Source organism: Echeneis naucrates, chromosome 17 (genome assembly GCF_900963305.1).
Source record: "Echeneis naucrates chromosome 17, fEcheNa1.1, whole genome shotgun sequence".
NCBI lineage: Eukaryota > Metazoa > Chordata > Actinopteri > Carangiformes > Echeneidae > Echeneis > Echeneis naucrates.
Window position 1 is genome coordinate 9,156,606 of NC_042527.1, and position 20,144 is coordinate 9,176,749.

The 20,144-nt window shown below is 42.6% G+C and overlaps 3 protein-coding genes across 6 annotated transcripts; 2 read left to right on the plus strand and 1 right to left on the minus strand.

Moving 5' to 3' along the window:
- Positions 1–1,017: 1,017 nt before the first annotated feature.
- On the plus strand, positions 1,018–2,619 carry LOC115057586 (extensin-like). The gene is made up of 3 exons (XM_029524743.1): positions 1,018–1,054; positions 1,492–1,640; positions 1,721–2,619. Exons 1-3 carry the CDS (start codon positions 1,018–1,020, stop codon positions 2,393–2,395), a joined length of 861 nt encoding a protein of 286 aa, XP_029380603.1. The 3' UTR covers positions 2,396–2,619.
- Positions 2,620–2,801: 182 nt separating this feature from the next.
- Positions 2,802–10,227, plus strand: LOC115058374 (cytoplasmic dynein 1 intermediate chain 2-like). Of its 3 annotated transcripts, XM_029525725.1 has the most exons (17): positions 2,802–2,885; positions 4,426–4,534; positions 4,633–4,765; positions 5,244–5,328; positions 5,657–5,719; positions 5,915–6,042; positions 6,140–6,229; positions 6,441–6,603; positions 6,691–6,790; positions 7,166–7,291; positions 7,415–7,561; positions 7,680–7,793; positions 7,871–8,004; positions 8,117–8,261; positions 8,351–8,491; positions 8,768–8,893; positions 9,039–10,227. In XM_029525725.1, exons 2-17 carry the CDS (start codon positions 4,427–4,429, stop codon positions 9,138–9,140), a joined length of 1,905 nt encoding a protein of 634 aa, XP_029381585.1. In that variant the 5' UTR covers positions 2,802–2,885; position 4,426; the 3' UTR covers positions 9,141–10,227. The 3 variants fall into 3 exon arrangements, with proteins under 3 accessions (XP_029381585.1, XP_029381584.1, XP_029381586.1); XM_029525724.1 differs by lacking the exon at positions 5,657–5,719 and having other exon boundaries at positions 5,193–5,328; XM_029525726.1 differs by lacking the exon at positions 5,657–5,719.
- A 146-nt stretch (positions 10,228–10,373) lies between these two features.
- LOC115058372 (calcium-binding mitochondrial carrier protein Aralar1-like) lies at positions 10,374–19,086 on the minus strand. 2 transcript variants are annotated; one of them, XM_029525722.1, is made up of 18 exons: positions 19,014–19,086; positions 18,236–18,289; positions 16,805–16,950; positions 16,400–16,515; positions 15,783–15,922; positions 15,515–15,661; positions 14,687–14,825; positions 14,460–14,553; positions 14,239–14,323; positions 14,073–14,154; positions 13,823–13,981; positions 13,511–13,563; positions 13,083–13,163; positions 12,451–12,591; positions 12,172–12,310; positions 11,845–12,003; positions 11,655–11,745; positions 10,374–11,372 (listed from the first exon to the last, which is right to left on the minus strand). In XM_029525722.1, exons 1-18 carry the CDS (start codon positions 19,023–19,025, stop codon positions 11,159–11,161), a joined length of 2,052 nt encoding a protein of 683 aa, XP_029381582.1. In that variant the 5' UTR covers positions 19,026–19,086; the 3' UTR covers positions 10,374–11,158. The 2 variants fall into 2 exon arrangements, with proteins under 2 accessions (XP_029381582.1, XP_029381583.1); XM_029525723.1 differs by having other exon boundaries at positions 14,233–14,323.
- Positions 19,087–20,144: the final 1,058 nt, after the last annotated feature.

A 20,144-nucleotide genomic window follows, 5' to 3' on the forward strand; every position in this document is an offset into this window, starting at 1 on the left:
AAGCTAGCCCATAATTCCTGCATATTTCTTGGGGACTTAAACAGCAGTTGACTCATCTCCCCCTCTATTTTTTGACTGGTTGAGACCAAAGTTAAAAGGATGCAGCCAGCTGTTTTGCGACAAAGGGTTAATTTTTACCCACCAGGCATGTTTCGTCAGGAATTGGTCTACTATAGCATCCTGTATTTCAACCTTTTCTCCATATTTAGTGTGCAAAACAAACAGAACAATCTGCTTATTTTAGTTGTAGATTTTGGAAAAGTTTGTTGCTAGACTTTGTGCATTGTTATTGAATGCACAAATTCCAGCTTCCCTGATGGCTTTACCTTGGACAATAATATGCATGGTAACTCAAAGTGGCTGGACTGCCTGTGCACCCAGTGGGTGCCTGGCTGTTACTGGGTTGTATCTTATGCATTTACAAGGAGTCACATTTTGTTTGAAGTTGATCTTTTAATGCTGGTTCATGTGCAGCGTGCTAATGAGCTCTTCCACGTCTCACCAGAAAATCCACAAGGGGTGGAGTTAGGCCTACTTGCAGCTCAGTGGCCAATTGAAAGGGCCCAGCATCAACAGCAGTATTTATGAACAGTTATGTTGTGCAGCAGAATAGACCAAGGCCTGGGAGAAGCAAGAGCAGGTGAGCAAGTTTACTTTTCTTATTAATGTAACATCCATATTAAATTTAAATGTAGATCTTTAAAATATTTATTATATAGGAAAAAATATTTTCCTCTTTTTAAGATGTTTGAAAAGACTGTGGAATCATTTATAGTTACTACAACTGAATAAACCTGTATAATATAAAATATTTTAATGAGTATATAGTTGGATTTTGCAGAAATATTATTTCAAGGTGATTTTTTGTTGTCGTTTTTCATTTCTTTGGGTAGTATTTGCTTTGAAGGCAGTGAATTTCCAATTTACAGTTAATGTCATGGACTTAAATGACACTAGAGAGTACCCTTTATATTATGTTTCATTTTTTACTTGATATTGCATTTGCAGATCCTGAAGATGCTTCCTCACATGTCCCTATTGCGGACACTATGCTGTATGCTACTAATATCAGGTTTGTCTGAGTGAATTGCATAAAATGTTTTTTAATATAATAAATTGGATTTATAGCTCTACCAATGATAATTCCTGGATTGAAGGTAGTGAGCAGTGACTATTCCCATTAGACTCTTAGATGATTGTAGTGGACATACACTGTAATCCTTTGGATAATGCTGCATTTTCTCTTCCTCTTTTCAGGTTGTCTCGAAGCAACATCTCTTTTCAAAGTAAAGAGTGGAGGTATTTAATCTTCAATGATTTAACATGATTAGATTAAGAATACATTAGTTAAATTGAATGAAAGTGTAAAACTAAATTGCATGATACTTTTTGTGAGATATTTTTTCTGTATTTATATTTGTGTATAATACCTTTAGGCTACAACTTTGATTCTATCATATTTTTCATTCCTGCTTCCATGTTCTTCCACAGGGAATCCAGTGAGCATTGACTCAGCTCATGCACATGATTTTTTGACTAATTCTCGCCCAAAGAGGAACATTGACCCAAAGTGGTACCGAGGCAATCCTGACTTCCAATCCTACTATCGCTTCTACAACAGCATTGGGCATATTGAGGGAGTAAGTTCAGGAAGGTTGGTAATATTTTATTCATTACGAATACTCTGTTTTTTCTGATATTTTTTCTGTCTCTTCTTCAGCTTTATGAGATTGACAGGATCAGAATGCTGTATCAACAAATGCGTCACTTGGAGTTGACTTACGGCCCAGATGCTTCCAGTTACCAAAATGTAATGGGTGTGTTGACAACCACCGCAGCACCAACCACAACAACCCAGCCTCCTCCACCTCCAACTACCCATTCACCCACACCAGACCCTCTGGCAAATGCTCAGAAGGTCTACCTGTGTAACCCTAAAGACCCACTGTGCAAACCTCAGATTGTCTACCTGCCAACAGGGGCAGTTCCAGTGCTATGTGACCCACGACTTAACCCCACCTGTAGGCCCAGGACAGAGGAAGAAATAGAGGCTGCAGCTCCACCCCAAACGCCTCCACCTCCTCCTGCTCCCGAAAAATCTGCTCCACCTCCACCCCCTGTTATCACTGCCAAAGCTATGGAGTATGACTGTGACCCATACTGGGACCCCGACTGCCTCATTGACCACCCTCCCCGACCTATCCAGGAAACTTCGGCACCGGAGGCAATTGCTAAGGAGGAAGTGGTGAAAGAAGAAGGAGGAAAACCAGAAGACAAAGCCAGTGCAGCATCGGCAACGGAGAAACCCCCCTACCCTTACTTTGACCCATATGATTTCAAACGTGACCTTTACGACCCCTTCCGTTATGCCAACCCAGCTCCAGATCCACAATAAAAAACAACCTGCTTAAGAAATTAAAGCTTTATCTGCAGGGTAAGACTACAAAATCAATGCAAACAGGACAAACAGAGCGAAGATAAATAAATAACTAAATAAATAAGCAGCGTTACATTCGAACTATGCAGTCCATCATGTTCTACAACATGTCTAACCAAGGAAACAAATCACACTATGTCTATACTGTATCTGATTATGTGTTCATAAAAAAGTGACTTACAATAATCATATTTGAAATAAAAGCAATAAAACCTGTTGTGTTGTTGTGTGATGTGTGGACCAGTCTGAACAGTGATAACAGTCAGTGACAGGTCAGTGAGGAGTCCTCTGGCCGGCAGAGAGCGGTACCGACCTGTAACACCGAGCTGCCGGCCGTCTCTTCCAGCATCACCAGTCTCCACCTCCTCCATCCCTCCTCACACCACCGCCGCCACCCAAGCTGGGCTGCCCTGTCGTCTGTCTGCTCCAGTCTACTGTCCGACACCAGGTATTTTACACCTCCTTTCTGCCCGTGTTGCTGTGAAGCGTGTTTTGGAGACATGGAGGGGGAAAGAAAAGAAAAAAGCTTCGCCATGGTGTTGTAACGGTCGGCCGGCCCGCTGCCATGGAGACTAGCGTGCTAACGGAGCTAGCTAGTTTAGCTGCCCCTTCACCGACCGAGAAATCAGATTATAAACATATTTCAACAACAGGCCGCGCAGAAAACACGCAAAACACGAAGCTTGTGCCAAGTTAGCCCTTTTTACGGGGAAAGTTTCGGTGAGCGGGCAGGAGTGGTCCTGATTTATTGTCTTTTATGTGACAGTGGGTGGAGTGGTGGGGAGCGTCTGCTGTTATAAACACCCACGGCAGTGAGTGAACAGGATTAGCATGATATGAACAGCCTGACATGAGCACGCCGTTATTTGTTCAGATACTCACTGTGACTAAAGTTCCAGCATTACAAACGACGACTATTTCATTTTTGGATTAAAAAAAAAAAAAAAAAAAAAGAACAGACCAGCATATAGATCATGTAACGTGCTTTGTGCTGACACCATACTGAGGTCAGCCGTGATTATCCCTGACATTATGGAGAAGACAGATAAAGAAGTCATTGTTGTGATCAGCTTGTTGGTGTTCACATGTTCCCGGTGTGACAAGCCCAGGGCTGCTTTAGAAAGCTGCATGGACACAAGCTGCAAGTCCAAAACTCCATAAAACTGCAGCTCGACTATGTTAAGTTTGCATACTGGAAAAAAGATAGAACTTTTTCCCCCCCAAGTTACAGGGGAAATCACAATCTGCCTTATTCTGGTGCCTGCAAATTTTCTGATGTTTGAGTCATTTTGCAGTTGTTGATCCTGCAAAAGTCCTGCACGGATAGAAACACAAGACTCCTCATCCCACTTAGGTTTTCAGATTCTTCAGATAAAATGAGAATAACGAGATTATGGTGATAAAATATAACTAGGAAATAGTGACAAGGTCATTATAATTTCCTTCAGACCAAGGTAGCTCTTTGAGTTTCCTTTCAGCCAACCAGCAGTCCAAAGTCCACAGGTAATGGGCTTAATGGGTTCTTTTAGTAAAAGAAAACCAACAAGGTCAAAATTCTCATATTAGTTCATTCATCCATGCCTCTATCTTCTACCACTTATCCGTTTCCGGGTCGCTGGGGGTGCTGGAGCCGATCCCAGCTCACATTGTGCTAGGGTGGGGTACACCCTGGAAAGGTCACCAGTCCATCACAGGGCCAACACACAGAGACTAACAACCACTCATCGAGTCACCAATTAACCCAAACATTCAAACCGAAGTACCTGGAGGAAACCCATGCAGACACAGGTCCGTACAGAATGGCCTCACAAATCTGTGACCATCTTATTGTGGGGCAATAGTGCTAACCACTATGCCGCCATGTTACCCTCATATTAGTTATATTAAAAAAATTATAATAGTAAGCAGGAATGATTTTTATCTTTGGAAGAGATTAGTTTTGAAAGAAGGTCTCATTGTGCTGTTTCAATTCTGTCTTCCTCCTGCAGTATGTCTGACAAGAGTGAGCTCAAGGCTGAGCTAGAGAGGAAGAAACAACGGATTGCGCAGATTCGAGAGGAGAAGAAGAGAAAAGAAGAGGAGAAGAAAAAGAAGGATGTATGTCGTAACCCATGTCACTTATTCCCTAATGAAGAAGTAGCCAAGTTTCTGTTCATGTTTTCATATTGAGGCGTTCTGTACTTCTTCTTCTGTAGGGAGATTCAAAGCGTGGAGTGGAGGCAGGAGGTGGCTCTTCTGTTGGCCATGAAGACTCTGACCTGGAGAGGAAGAGGAGGGAGGCGGAGGCTCTGCTGCAGAGTGTTGGCATCACCCCTGACATACCCCACGGTAAATACACACTGTTTGCATGCTTCTGCTTCTAAGTCTCATCCCAACCTATCTCCCATCACTTTCTATTTGTGTGCTTGATGGATTTGCATTGTCTATAAAAGTCACTTCTAACTTTGTAGGCTGGCTTGGTTTCATCCACTGTTTTCCCTTTCCATACACAATATCTGTACATTTTACATAACTGTGTTGTGCATGACACCTAAAACCTGCCTGCCATTTATTTTCATTCTCTCTTCTCTCCCCTTTGTCTCCTTTTTTGTGTTTTTCCTCCTTACTGCATGCAAACTCATTCACTCACTCACTCACTCACTCACGCACCCTTTCCATACCTCACTCCTTCCCTCACTTGCTCACTCACTCACTCACTCACTCACTCACTCACTCACTCACTCACTCACCAATTCATTGACTTGCACACTCACAGCGCAGCCCCTGAGGGTAGTAACAGAAGATACGTGTCTGTTTCACTACCTAGTCCCTGCCCCAATGTCTCCCTCCAACAAATCAGTGGGCAGCGATGCAGGAAGCCAAGATTCAGGGGATGGAAACGCAGGACCAAGGTTTGTGTATGTGTGCAGAGAGAGGAAGATGGGAGTTGTTTGGATAGTTTTATGGGATTTATGCATGTCTCTGTCTTTGTGTGTTAACTATGTAATTATACTTGATGAATTCTGACCTGTCTCCTCTTTTGCCTTTTTACCGGCACACTGACATGTCTAAATTAACATACACTCCGTTCTGCTTCTCTCCCTGTCCTCCTTCTTTAACATCTCTTATATGGCTCACCGTCTGCTTGTCCTCTGCGTTTCGTTTCATCCTCTTGTTTCCTCTCTTCCCTCTGTCCCGTCTTTCTTTTACTAATACCATCTGGTGGTTTGGCTGTATAAGGACATTGCATTGGGATCCTGACCCCTCTACTCTACAACTCCACTCCGACTCTGAGCTGATGGGGTACTGCTCCTCCTCTCTCCTTTAGCTTGTCTTCCAACTTAAATCAGTCTTTGTGGTTTCATTTTAGATTTGTCCAGATGTGTTAGTAATATCTCTGTACATCTGTTATTCATGTTTATTCACAAAGATGTTATATTCAGTTCCACTTTGTTTTGTAAAAGTTCTGTTCCTGTATGTGTGTGTGTATGTGTGTAGACGTGGCGCTGTGAGGCTGGGCATGTCCAAAGTGACCCAGGTGGAGTTTCTCCCGAAGGAAATGGTTTCTTATTCCAAAGAAACACAGACACCCACTGAGGCCATGTCACACACTGAACAAAAAGCAGGTAGGTGAACAGATACACAATTACACTTTCCTCAAACATTTTTTTTTTTTTTTTCTATTTTTTTACTGCGGCTAAAATCTGTTTGTGTGTATTCTAGACGAGGAAGAAGATGAAGAGATGACTGCTCCCCCACCAGTGGAGGACACTCAAGAAGAGAAAGATGAACAGGGTGAACAGCAGGAGGAGGGTAAGGACAGACGTTTGTAACATATAAATGACAATAACTGTCACAGGAAATGCTTTTCAATGTTGTTGATCAATGTACTAGTTCCAACTGTTTTTATTTTCTTACCCAGCTCTTTCCTTCATTTTGCTGTAATGCAGGTTTTGAGTTACTCTCTATCTGAAAGATTGTTAAAACATCACAAGAAGAGTTATGATTTCTGCCCCTTGTGTAGACACTCCTAAAGAGCTGACAGAAGAAGAGAAGCTGCAGGTCCTGCACTCAGAGGAGTTTTTGTCATTTTTCGAGCGGGGAAGCAGAATTGTTGAGCGAGCTCTGGCTGAGCAGGTGGATGTCTGCTTCGACTACAGTGGGAGGGATCTAGAGGATAAGGAAGGGTGAGGTCCCTGAAAAAATTCTCCTCCATCTAAATGCTGCAAATAGAGCTAACATGATCAGATCTTACATTTTTGTGTCCGTTTCAGTGACTTGCAAGCGGGCGCAAAGTTGGTTCTGAACAGACAGTTTGCAGATGAGCGCTGGACTAAAAACAGAGTTGTTACCTGCTTGGACTGGTCCCCTCAGGTAGGATGTATTTTCTATTGATCCCCACAGAGATTGTATCTCAGCGCATGTCCACTAGAGTGCCCTGACAGAAATTCAGTCTATGTCAGCTAGTTCTGCATAGTTAATTGATTAAAATAATAAATGCATTTTGGCCTAGATATTTAAAAATGTGCCATGACCAAAAGTGCTGTGGTGCTACAGCCTCAGTCTACTAATCTTATTCTCCAGATGGAGAGGGAAATGCTTTTTTGGTGAAAGGCACACCGCAGTGAAAACAAAATGCAAAAACACTAATTCCAAGTGAAATCGCAGTGTCCTGTCCACACTGATTTATTTGCGGCTCTTCAACATGTTTTCCACTGCATCTACTAATGACTGCTCTGTTTCTCTCAGTACCCAGAGCTGTTAGTGGCTTCATATAACAACAATGAGGATGCTCCCCATGAGCCTGATGGTGTGGCACTAGTGTGGAATATGAAATACAAGAAGGGCACACCTGAGTACATCTTCCACTGCCAGGTAAGGGAAGAACTTCCATGCATTGGTCTTACAGCCTGCTCATTCCAGAATAATATTATACACTTAATACACTTAAAAACCAATTTAGGGAAATACTTAAAAGTATGTCATTTATTTTTTCAGTCGGAGGTTATGTCTGCTGGGTTTGCAAAGTTTCACCCTAACCTGGTGGTAGGAGGGACGTACTCTGGACAGATCGTCTTATGGGACAACAGAAGCAACAAGCGCACCCCTGTTCAGAGAACCCCCTTGTCTGCAGCTGCACATACAGTAATAACACACCTTAAATCGTCACAAACTCAACGCAGGTTTTCTTTTTTTGAATCTTGGACACAAACATATTTTTCCTGTCATTGATTTGTTCACCTCCCTACTCCTTTGTCTTCAGCACCCAGTCTACTGTGTGAATGTGGTAGGAACCCAAAACGCTAACAACCTGATCAGTATTTCCACTGACGGCAAAATGTGCTCCTGGAGTCTTGACATGCTCTCACAGCCACAGGTATAACAAAGACACTATTATAAATCTGAGTGGGTTTGTCAGGTTGTCTGAGACTGTCTTATCTGTCTTATCTGTAGGACAGTCTGGAGCTGGTGTTCAAACAGAGCAAGGCAGTGGCTGTCACCTCAATGGCTTTCCCTCTGGGCGATGTTAACAACTTTGTGGTGGGGAGCGAGGACGGCTCTGTCTACACTGCCTGTCGCCATGGGAGGTTGGTTCACTTAGCTCTCTCTCCTTGTTTGTTTTATACAGCAATTTCCAAATAAAATAGAGAAGTAAAACGTAGAAGCCTAAAGATCTTAAATATTTTCTGTGTGTTACAGTAAGGCTGGCATCACTGAGGTGTTTGAGGGCCATCATGGTCCAGTGACTGGACTGAGCTGCCACAGTGCAGGTGGGCCTGTTGACTTCTCTCATCTCTTTATCTCCTCCTCTTTTGACTGGACCGTCAAACTCTGGAGCACCAAGGTGAGACAGACACACTTTTATACTGTTAGATGCATCATTAGTCATGTTTTTTAACTCATATCCATTTCTCCTTTTGTCCTTCTTTATAGAGTACCCGTCCACTGTACTCATTTGAGGACAGTTGCGACTATGTCTATGATGCAATGTGGTCTCCAACACACCCTGCTCTCTTTGCTTGTGTGGACCTAGCTGGCCGTCTGGACCTGTGGAACCTCAACACTGATACTGAGGTACACAAACATGCTGACAATACATTGAAACGCAACACTTGAATTTCTCCTTATAAAGGAGTAACTTTAAATTTTTAGGAAGATTTTAGATATGAAAAAAAAATTCTCAAATCAATACTGTTACAATGAAGCTACAAGCAACCCTTAAACATAGCCAATGAATTTGAGTGATGTAAGAGAAAATTGTTGACATTGTTCCATGAGCTTTTTGACAGCATTTTTTTTTTTCCTAAGAATGGAATTGCTCATCACCACCAGTCGATGTGTTTTTTCTAGGTTCCCACTGCCACTGTGTGTGTGGAGGGGTCTCCTGCACTGAACCGCGTGAGATGGGCTCACACTGGAAAAGAGATTGCCACTGGGGACTCTGAGGGACAGGTGCGGGTGTACGATGTAGGCGAGGTGAGATATCCTTCCTTCTCACTATTGACACTACGTGTTTGTTTTGGGGTGATTTCAGTGTTTCCTACTAAAACCAGTCAATTCAGTTTTCTTCCCAGCTCCTTATTTGACATGCTGTTGATTTTGTTGTCATGTCATTCTGCAGCAAATCTGCGTGCCCAAGGCTGACGAGTGGACGCGCTTCGTCAGAACACTGGCTGAAATCAACGAGAACCGAGATGAAGCTGAAGAGCTGGCCAACGTCTGATGTTCCCAACCCTTACTCTTCCTCTGCAGTACACTACACACTTATAGCACACTACATGACATGCCACTGCTAGAGGAACGTTTCTCCCTTTTCTCTGGCTTTCAGCTTTTCCACCTACTACAACATGACTGGCCTGAGGAGATGTGCAGAGCTAGAATGGATAGAAAAGACAGTTCCAGATGATTTTAGATGTGTTTTTAAATGTGTCAGACAGTGCAGTTTGTAGGAACAATGAATGTGTCATGTAGCAACAGCCGTAGTACAGAGATCACAGCCAAGTGGTTGAAAGTAAAACAGAGAGGAACAGAGGGAAGTGGTTTTCAGGATATAGTGGCTGTCCACTGTTTTCAATTCTAGCTTTGATAACATCCTCAGGGCTTCAGAAACAGCTTTTTTTCCTAAGGCCTAAACCAACTCAGCCCTTTTTTCAAATATGCAAACCTTTGTACCTGCACCTTTTTATTACCATTTAGTATTTTTACTTTATTATTTTCTGAACATGCTTGTGCACAATACTGGCAGAGTTTCAGCAAGGTGACAACTGACATATCAGTATCAGTTCCTCTTTATCCTCAGCAGCACTTGAGAATGCCGTCTAAAACAGATGATGTGCTTACACGTACACACGGGCCGGTGCAGTGAGTGTCATTCTTAAGATTTTAACCTCTACAATATTTAATATTTATTCAGATGGTGGCACTTATTTATTTTGTGTATTGTTTTAAACAGATTTCTGCTTTGTACTAAAAGCTTGAAGTACATTCCTAAAATTAATACAAGCTTTTAACCAGGCAAAACTCATTGTTACAATTGCCTTGAATTTGACACTAGTACAGTTAAAAAGTAATGTTTTCTGTACCAAAGGCTGTTTTATACTCTGTACCTGTCTGAGTAGTAGAAAACGCTTTCCTTATTTGACCTCTTTAAGAGGCTCTAAATGAACTAAATGAAGTTGTAATGCCAAGGTTGGAAACAACTGTACTTTCTTTCTCCATCCAATTTTTCATTCCATCATAACGCAGCAGTCCAACCTCTCCAGGCTGGTTTAAAAAAAAAAAAAAAAAAAAAAAAAAAAGACAGCTTCAATATTTAAAAACAAGCTCAAAATGCACTGTAGCAACCATGTTTGATATTACATGACATCAGTATTCTGCATAGACTGATTGTACCGTATTCCTTCCTGTCAATGGTTGAACTTTTCCATTGGAATAAAACTCAAGACTTATTGGTAAAATTAAACCCATATGGATGATTTATTTCAATAAAATACAATGACTGAATTGAGATACATTTAATTTATTAATACCTAATTCTCTGCCCATTATTCCTGTCATCAAGAAAACAGTTTATTGAAAGTTCTGTACATCAGTAAGAGTGATTCTCAGAGACCAGGACCAAAGGCCCAACATATTAGGCAAGAACATTACAGTATAATGATGGTGCCTGAATGTTACGGAGCTTTGTCTTGTAACATTTTGTTCACTGCAGTTATACAATATGTACAGTACGTATCCTCCTGCATGACGACTGATCAAGAGTGAGCTCCCCCTCCCACACACACACACACTGACCAATCTAATATTTTCTATGTCCACTGTCCAATAAGAGTGGTCCTACCCAAACTGAGTGTCAGAGAACACAAAAAAAATCATCAGCTACTCATGAGAGAGAAGAGTGCCCGAAGCTCTGTGTTATAGAAATGCTGGAAAGAAGAAGACAAAGAGGAAGATGCCAGGAGCAGACAGCCATTCATGATACAAAAAAGTCTGTGCTGCAGTCTAGTCACTGCTTACTCACTTACATGCACAGCTGCAGCCAGTGTCCCACCTCTGCTACTGGCTGGGGACCAGCGGAGCACACCTTCCCCTTGGAGAGAGGAACGGGCTGGTGTGTTTGTTCCTAACTTAATGGCCCCTGTTTGTGGAGTGTTTGTTAAGGGTGTGTGTTTTAATTGTGTATCTAAGTGTCTGGCTCCTGGTAGAGGAGGGATGGAATGGTGATATGGAGATGCCAGACCTTTATGAGGCCTGAGCTGGCGTGGCAGTGACTGGCTCTGGGTGATGTATGGAAACTACGCCGGAGGACTTGAACTTGGGAAGGTGAAGCCCGAATTTGTTCTCCACCCCAGCAAAGGTGGCAGCAGCAAGGCGGTAGCCTCCCACGTGGTCCGCGTTGATGGGAGGGAGCTCTGAGATGCGAGACTTGGGTGTAGGCTCAGATCCTGCTGGACGACTTCAGGAAAGAAAGGTTTTGCAGTGAAAACTAAATATACTGTGTTATGACAAGTTCATTTTACAGAGGAAAAACTATGCTGATGCATCTTAAAACACTACAGGAGCATCAGTTCTGTACTTTCAATCACATATACTTAGTACACAAATCAAACACAATCACGTCTATCAGCTGGAGTCTGATTTCTCTAATAAAATATGAAACCTTAAGAAAAGCTCATTTAGTTTGTCTGAATGCATCAAAGACTGAATAATGGTTTAAAGAGGCAGTTTATCAACTTACTGTCCTCCAAAGTCAATATAGAACCACCGCTGCAGCAGCTCATAGGTCACTAGAGTCACACCAAACTGAGGTGATGACCTGCACATACGAGCTGGAGAGGAGGAGGACAAACAGGTCAGCATAGTTTAAAATGGAAAAACATAGCACATATTGTGTGTCTGGGTGCAGGAAGATACGCAAAGGGACACACCTCCGGCTCCCTTCCACAAAGCCTTGAACCCCTCCTCTCTCATAATCTTCCTGAAGCAATCGATCACTCCTGTGTAAGTGGTCTGTCCTGCCCTCGCTGCAACTTGCAGGCGGGTCTTGATGACATCAGCAGGCGTAACAAGGGAGGCAGCAGGGATACCTGGGAAATGGAGAAGAGGGAAGGGGGGGAGAGGGGAAAAAAAAAAAAAAAATCAATCAACTGGCATGCAGTTACTTGGGGAGTCCTCTTTCTTCAGGGAGTCAAAACATGCAGCTTTATTTTTGGGATTTCTAGTTTGTTCTGCTCTGGGTCATAATCTGACATTACCAGCAATGGCTCCAGCGGTGAGAAGCTGCAAAGCTCCCAGCCTGCCCTGCTCATCAGCTAGCTGGGCCTTTAGGTGTGCATACGCAGGGAAATAGATGGCTGAGAAGGGGATGTCTCTCAGGAAACATGCTTTAGCACCCTGGACAGACACACAAAGAACAGAGATGTAGGAGACTATTTAAGACTGTGAGAGTGAGAGAGGAAAGTGTGTACACATGCTAGGGATAGTGAGTACCAGTTAAACAGGTCTGGAGGCTGGTCCACTAAAGGACATGTTACCTTGTAAAGACCGAAGAAGCCAAGGTCACGGACCACACTGAGTGCGCTGACTCGAGGTCCAGTGGTGATCTCACCTGCCACCTGCAGGCGAATCTTCACAATCTCCAGAGGGTTGGTAAAGATCACCTGAGACCCTCCAGCCTAAATAAATGAGGAGAACAAGAGCTTGTTCACACACTTGGAAAAAAAATGTAAATACAGAAAAGAAAAATAAACTATAACGTCTCCGGCATCTCATAAATACACAGCAGTGATATGAGAACCAAGTCTTGTTCATGACAAGTATCAAAAGTATCAAAAAGTATCAAAATTAAATCCTGATCAATCATTTACTTTGCCATTTCCTTGGATGGTAAGGAGTGCTGGGCCATTGTGTGTAAGGATGAACAACGCTATTAAAAACAAAAGCAGAAAAAAAAAAAAGCCATATTGCATTGGACATTGACAATTTTGCTCTGGACGCAATTTGGTCTGACAGTCCAGTGTTAGTCATTGTCACATGGAATTCTGCAAGCAAGTTAATATAACAACTGAGCAGGCTTCATGCACAAGTTACTTCTGTAGCCCTGCATCCACATTTATCATGTACTGTTCCTTCATGCATTCAAAAACACCTGGGACTTGGTACTTACACAGCCACCTGCCAGAATCTCAGCAAATAAAGGAACACTGTCGTCTTTTTGAGTGAACTTGTCTCTTACAAAGTCGTTCACCTGAAGGACACAAACAGACAATTCAGGGTAATAAAAAAACAAAAACTAACAGTCTATTTTGTAAATTTGCTGATCATGGAGACTTTGCCCTAACATGCTACCAGTTTGGCTTCAGCAACAGGCCTCATCTGTGTGAATTCATTTGTGTTATCTATATTTATTGTACATTGTGTTTAGATTCACCTGCATTTCTCTTGCATTGAGTATGTTGGTGGCCATATTTCCTTCAGAAAATTCTTTATCTGTTCTGAAAGCATCTATGAAAATCCTTAGAATAATGCAAGATACGAGGTTCATAAGGCTAGTGATGTGGTGAGTGAGTATAAATGTTGCAGGGCTGTACTCACTGTAAGTTTGATAGCCTTCTCAGGTGCCACACCTATAAGCTGAGGGACCAGACCTGTGGGGCATCGTGGGGGATTGAGTAACAGGAGAATCTCAGTTCATTATTAATACTGTGCAAAAAGGAGCAAGAGGAGAGAAATCAAAAGGAAATGAGAAGATGGAAAAGACGACATGAAGGTGAAAACCACCAAAGACAGAGAAGTGCACAACAAAAGAAGTTAAAATGTGACACACACACACACGACGAATAAATGAGAATGAAGCCTGAAAACCAAATTGCTGGTGTTGTGACGGTCTTTCCTAACATGCCTTACCTCTGTAGAAGCCAAAGAAACCCTCGTAGCGGAGAACCTTCTTAGCACAGTCAAAGCTGTTCTTGTACATCAGCTCTCCAACAAAGGAGCCCGTGGACCTCTGGTTCTGCATACGAGTCTTCACTAAGTCAATGGGGTACACTGCCGTTGCTCCCGTAGCTGTGCGAACACACACAAAATCAGACTAAACATTTTCCAAATATACAAGATACTGTGCTGTGCTGATGTGTCTCCCCACAGCAGATCCTACCTCCAGCGATGGAGCCCAGGGTGAACCTGTAGGCGGACTCTGCAACTTGGAGCCACACAGGCCTGGAACTTTCCCCATGGGTCTGTTTGGGCACAGATGGTTAAAGTGATTTGTATGGCTGGTAACAGTGATAAAGGAAGGAAGGAGGAGATGCACACACACTGACCTGTTTTTGAATTTCAACCAGGTGGTAGGGCAAACATCCCTCCTCTAATGGGGCTATCCTCTCAATGTCACTGAGATTCAGGCGCCTGATACACACATATTTATGTCGTCATCATTGATGTCAATGTCAATGGATATATATGGATCATACAATTGTGCTATTAAGTGAATTGGTTTGATTCTTTCAAAGAAATAACCCTTGTATCAGCATCCATGTTTTACCCAGAGGGAGAGTGCAGGCCAGATAACTGGTACAGGATGTCTATTTCCATGGGAGTGATTTGACCAAACTTGTTGGCAGCATGAACAAACTCCTCTGCAGCAAGAAAGAGAAAAGGGACCATTAACCCTAACCCTAACCCATTCTCCAACAACATGGACACCATTGTGAGCATCTGAGTGAAAAAGCAAAGACAGAACTTCACCACAACAGAACAATCTGTATGCACCTTTGGTTACGAGTGTGTCTTTCCGTGTGCCAGCTAGCGTGCTGTAGATCTTACGGATCAGCTCCATGTTGTTCAGGAGGGAGTTGAAGGCATTGAAGTAAGAGAAACTGACCATGTGAGAGGTGCTTCCACCTGCAGCCTGGTAGAAAAAAGGGTACATCAGGTATTTATTTTTCTTCAAAATAAACTTTCTTCGAAAATAAACTCTTAAGGGGAAGGCCAGATGTACAGTTTACACATTATCCAATAACAGTTTATGTAACTGTATCAGGCATTTTTGTTTCTCCTTTATCATAATGAAAATGATTAAATCTCAAATTGTACCGTTTTATTTTTCTTCAGAGCTTATTCCCTAATTATTTACTTTAACACAAATGTATAAAAGATTCAACCATAAACAAAGCATATTCCTACACAGCACATTTTTAACAGGATGTTTACCTTTTATGACAAACATCTCAAGTAATTCAGCATTAGAACAATCAGGACTTCTGGGTGAACCATTTCAATGTCAGAAATTATGGTGGAAATGTGTGGACATATTCATAATTAGAGAACACTGATGAGCCTGAGCAAAGCTTAAAAGATTTTTATAGTTTGAAATAGACCAGGCAAAAGTTAAAAATGTTCAGTAAAGTCCTTTAAAGCTAATAATCCCAGACATTTTCACAACCCCACAGGTCGGTGAATTTATACCTCTATGTGTAAGTTTGTTGGGGTTTTTTTTGTTTGTTTTTTTTTTTTAACAGTAATCATAAATGTGTAATCTAAAAAAATAATTACACAATTGACATTCATTAAACTCTCTATGCACAACCAAACACTTACTGAGACAAGGTTCTCCTCCACAAAGGGTGTGAGCATGTGGTGTCTGATGGTGGCCATAATGTCACTGAAGTCCATGGCAGAGATAACGCCATTCTTTTCTTTGTCCTTCTGGACAAATGCCTGGCGTGCATGCTCCAACTGCAGTTCCTACAAAAATTTGACAGATAGCTGAGTTAAAAAAAAAAAAAAAAAAAAAAAAAAACAGTCCAAATGTCTGAAAAAGAGAGACAAGTGAAAGAGAAAACAATACAAAGACAGCACAATATACCTGCAAGAATTGGGTGAATTCCAGGTAGCTGAGACATTTCTTGCGGTCGTGGCCAAAGTGCAGACGTACAAACTCACAGTCCCAGTTGAAGGGAATGTGGTGGTGCACAGTGGTCTGACTGAAAATGTCCCGCACATTTTCTGTAGCACAAATACACAGATAAAAACACAAATGAATGATTAATTTACCAGACAAATTTCATAAACAGCAGAAAAGCCGGTAATTTTAGTGCAACAACATGAAGCTTTGTGTGTGTGACATAAGTAAATAAGTAGGCACAGTGCATGAGAACCATTATGCAACTCCATCCATGGATAATGACTTAGAGGAATAATCTGGTTTATGTCACGTTAGGACATTCTTACTCCAGAGTGCACTGCAGGAAAAAAAAACAGCAAATTCCCACACCTTCATAAGGTCGAATTAAGGACTTTTAAAGGCCTTTTCTTACCCAAATTCTTTATTAGACTGCAATTTTTTCATGATGAGAATATCATAAATATGAAAAAAAAAAAAAAATTAGAAAGCAATGTTTATACGGTCAGTTTGTGTATTCATTAACATGTGACTGGTTATCAAAGGTAATGTAAAAACAAAGACAACACAGCGGTACCTACCGAAGGAAACAGCTCCAGTCCCCGTCTTGTCAAACAACTGGTAGGCGACTATGAACAAAGCATCAGGCGCACACAACACCGATTCAAAGGCAAGGAACTCCTGGAACGAGATCAGCCTGCCATTGTGGGTGGCATAAGGGGAGGGGGGAAAAGGGGCAATATTGTTTAAGAGAAAAAGAAAAAGAAAGGAAAAAAAAAAAGAAAAGAAAAGAGACAAAAGATCGAGATTTAAAAAGAAAATGCACGTTAGCCTGTGTGAACTAGTAGTCATGGAAGCAGCAGGCATTGGCAGCTTTATCTTATCTGTTCTGAAGGTAATTACAAATTCTAATCAGAAGTTGTCAATAAACACTAAGTTAGAGATGATAAGCATGCTTGTGTGTGTTTTTTTCTGACCGTACATACCCATCCTTTGTGGTGTCAGCCACAGCAGCAATGAGTTGTACAGTTTTGGGGTTGTGGTGGATCTGTGTTTGCAGTCCCAGATACTTCTGGACAAAGTCTCCTGGGGTCATGAACCTCTCTCCATCCTTGTCCACAACACTGGCATACTGACAGGAGAAACAGAAAGTAAGATTAGCATGGATACTAAACCCTTTACAGATACTAACTTTAACATAACCAAGAGTTAATCCAACCCAGCAGCAGTGTTTTATATTGGGTTCTATTAAGAGTTCAGTTAACTTTGTGAACCCTCCTAGCACCAGAGCTAATGGCCTGTTGAGTGTAGAGCACCACACTGAATACTGTAGGCTCTTTACAACCAGTAGAAGTCCAGCGTCTCAAGTTGTGAATATTGAGCAAACTTTTCTTTGTATTTATGAAGTGCATTTGATTGATTCAGCACTATGTAAACCTTGTTATTGACACAATTTCTTAGTAAATTTAAAGGTAAAAATGTAAGACTATTTTGAGGTCAGTGGTTCTCAAAAAACCTCAGCTCCATTGTTAGCATTTTAGTTGACTGTGCTGGAGATTCATTCTGCACCTGAACAACGAAGGTCATTGGTCTTGCAGTAATACCACGACATGTCAGGATAGCACTTACAAGCAGGCACGATGTACCAATTTTTCTTCTGCATTTTGTTGTCCATCTGACCTGTGGATATCAACCTACCAACAACTGCTGTCCCACACATTCACCACGCACAAGCCAGTTGTGAAAGATGAAGCTTAACACAAACTTCTCTTGTGAAAGATACTCAGGACATCTCATGGTCATGCAACAGCCCTTAATCCAACTCAAAATGTTGCATGAGATGAGAATGCTGTAAGCCATTTCATTCACTAAATACAGGAACATGCATGCTCTTGCTTACGCAGCATCAGAGACAACAAAAAGAAAACCTGACACTTTCGCCTGACAAGAGGCCTGAACCCTGTACCTTCACATTAAAAGCACGATCCTCTCCAAACTGAGCTATCCAGGGTGTGAACGACCCAATTCTTCTTTTAACTTGTCACAGTAATTGAGGCAAACTGAGAGAAGCAATGCGGAACAACTAGATTTGCAATACCTGCTGCTGTATAAGCATAAGCAACTATTTTGTTCAAGCTTCATCTTCTCGTTGAAAAGAAAAAAGAAAGACCACGATCACTGACAAGCACTGTAGTTAAAGTTACAGCAGTCTGTCCTGGACCTTTGACTGAGACTAATGCTGTGATTTAAACCACATGACGAAAACGTACAAGCTTATTCAGCCTGTGAGCACAGTCCTGGTGGCCTGAGCCCTACATAGACACACACTGAAGCTGTTGAAACTAAGTGATCTGAGCGATGAGCATCACTACAGTAACACACAGAGGCTGACTTTGAGGGGAAAGCTGTGACCTTACCTTTTGGAAAATTGCTTTCAGCTCACTCGGGTCCCCGCGTTTGGTAGATTGCACCTGAAACAACACACGGCGTTTATTAACATCTGTGTGGAACATACATTGGCAGATAAAATGACAAATAAAGGAAGCTGCTGAGTAAAGCAGGCTTTCTGTGGCGTGCTAGGCAAAAACACAAGCACAACATCCAGGCAGCTCTGGGTTCATGTCTCCTTCAAGGAGAAACACAAGCCGAGGAGACAGGAGCGTCACACAACCACAAAAAGAAACGACTGAGTCCTGGCAGACGATACACAGGTTAGGGAGGTTAAACGTGTAATAAACCAGCCAACCAGCCAAAGCACACCAGCTCAGACTAAAGCTGCACCTGAGTAGCCGGCTAGCAAAGCGCAAACTACTCATATTAAGAGGACACGAACCGTGGCAATGACACAAGCTTTAAATCGGCAAAATGCGAGAGGACGAGGGCAAAGAGACAAAGTATCGACTGCTGTGAAAGGATGCGAGCTCAGTTAGCGTTAAGGCTTTCCCTTTTTTATCATTTAGCATGATCCCGCTAACGTCGAGGCAGTGGATGTCTCATCAAGGCCGGGCACCGCCGGGCGGCAGCTAGCTCAGGGATGCTACAGCGGCGGAGCTACACCGGAGCCGAGCCACCCCGGCCCGCCCAGCACCGCCTAGCCCGGCTGGGACCGTTTCCACTCAAGAAAATTAACTCAAGACATGCAAAAGTGTCAAAGTAAAGCTTTGAAAATCGTTAAGAGAGCGATGCCGAAGTCACCTTGACCGCCATGCTGGTTTGACGTCACGTACAGTGGGAGAGAGAGTCACAGCGCACGCCCTCAGACGTGTCCAGGTCTGAAGTGAAGACGGAACCACACAGCCTCTTAAAAGCTCACACAGCCAAGCCCGAAGTGATCTGGCTCTGAGAGCAGTTCTCCAGCACCGGACCTCTCACATCACGTTTCATTCGGCGCTGACGGTGACACATTTTTAGATAAATGAAAACGCTTTTGTATGTGTGCTCAATCGCTAACCATCCGCCCTGAAATGTGCGTAACAGCCAGCACTGCTGCTATCACTGATGCTGCATGTGGACATTACTCCTGCCGATGCTACTGATGCTGCATGTGGACATTACTCCTACCGATGCTGCAGCTCTCCCTGCTAACGATGCTACTGATGCTGCATGTGGACATTACTCCTACCGATGCTACTGATGCTGCATGTGGACATTACTCCTGCCGATGCTACTGATGCTGCATGTGGACATTACTCCTGCCGATGCTACTGATGCTGCATGTGGACATTACTCCTGCCGATGCTGCAGCTCTCCCTGCTAACGATGCTACTGATGCTGCCACAGCTCCTGCTAAAACCACCCCCACCACTAATACCGATTCTGCTGCTGCCTCTGGCCTGGCCACAGACATGGCTACTACCTATTCAAATCCAATCAAATCAAGTTTACCGAGCGCAAACATCACAACAGAGTTACATTAAGGGACTTAACATATAGAGCAGGTCTAGACCCAACAATTCCCTCCTCAAGCAAGCAACAATATATCCATAATACTGCCCCCACAACTATTACCTCCATTACTGGTATTCAGTTACTACTGCACTGCTCACAGTCCTGCTCTGTCAGGGAGCTGCGTCTCATTCAAACATTCATGTGATCATTAACACGAGGGTCTCTTTATAGAAGTTATTTTAACATGGCAGATTTTTTTTTTTATTTTTACTACCAGCTGATGAGCACTAATCTCACTGACCTTGGTGAAGTGTCCATGTCACTGATAAGGCACTGACCTACAGAATCTGCACCACCTGCCAGGACCTATGTTATGTAAGTTTGTTTAACAATCATGGTAATGTAATATGGTGTCAGAGGTAATGTCCCATCATAGAG

Excerpts from the sequence above, each read along its gene's own strand:
- LOC115057586 (XM_029524743.1), top strand. The coding sequence starts at position 1,018 with ATGCTTCCTCACATGTCCCTATTGCGGACACTATGCT. Across the intron at positions 1,055-1,491 it reads CCTATTGCGGACACTATGCT|GGAATCCAGTGAGCATTGAC; the intron begins GTATGCTACTAA and ends GTTCTTCCACAG. Across the intron at positions 1,641-1,720 it reads GCATTGGGCATATTGAGGGA|CTTTATGAGATTGACAGGAT; the intron begins GTAAGTTCAGGA and ends TCTCTTCTTCAG.
- LOC115058374 (XM_029525725.1), top strand. The coding sequence starts at position 4,427 with ATGTCTGACAAGAGTGAGCTCAAGGCTGAGCTAGAGAGGAAGAAACAA. Across the intron at positions 6,230-6,440 it reads GGGTGAACAGCAGGAGGAGG|ACACTCCTAAAGAGCTGACA; the intron begins GTAAGGACAGAC and ends CCCCTTGTGTAG. Across the intron at positions 6,604-6,690 it reads GATCTAGAGGATAAGGAAGG|TGACTTGCAAGCGGGCGCAA; the intron begins GTGAGGTCCCTG and ends TGTCCGTTTCAG.
- LOC115058372 (XM_029525723.1), bottom strand. Across the intron at positions 15,923-16,399 it reads GACTGGAGCTGTTTCCTTCG|AAAATGTGCGGGACATTTTC; the intron begins GTAGGTACCGCT and ends TTTGTGCTACAG. Across the intron at positions 12,592-13,082 it reads AGATTCTGGCAGGTGGCTGT|GCTGGAGGGTCTCAGGTGAT; the intron begins GTAAGTACCAAG and ends TCATTTATTTAG.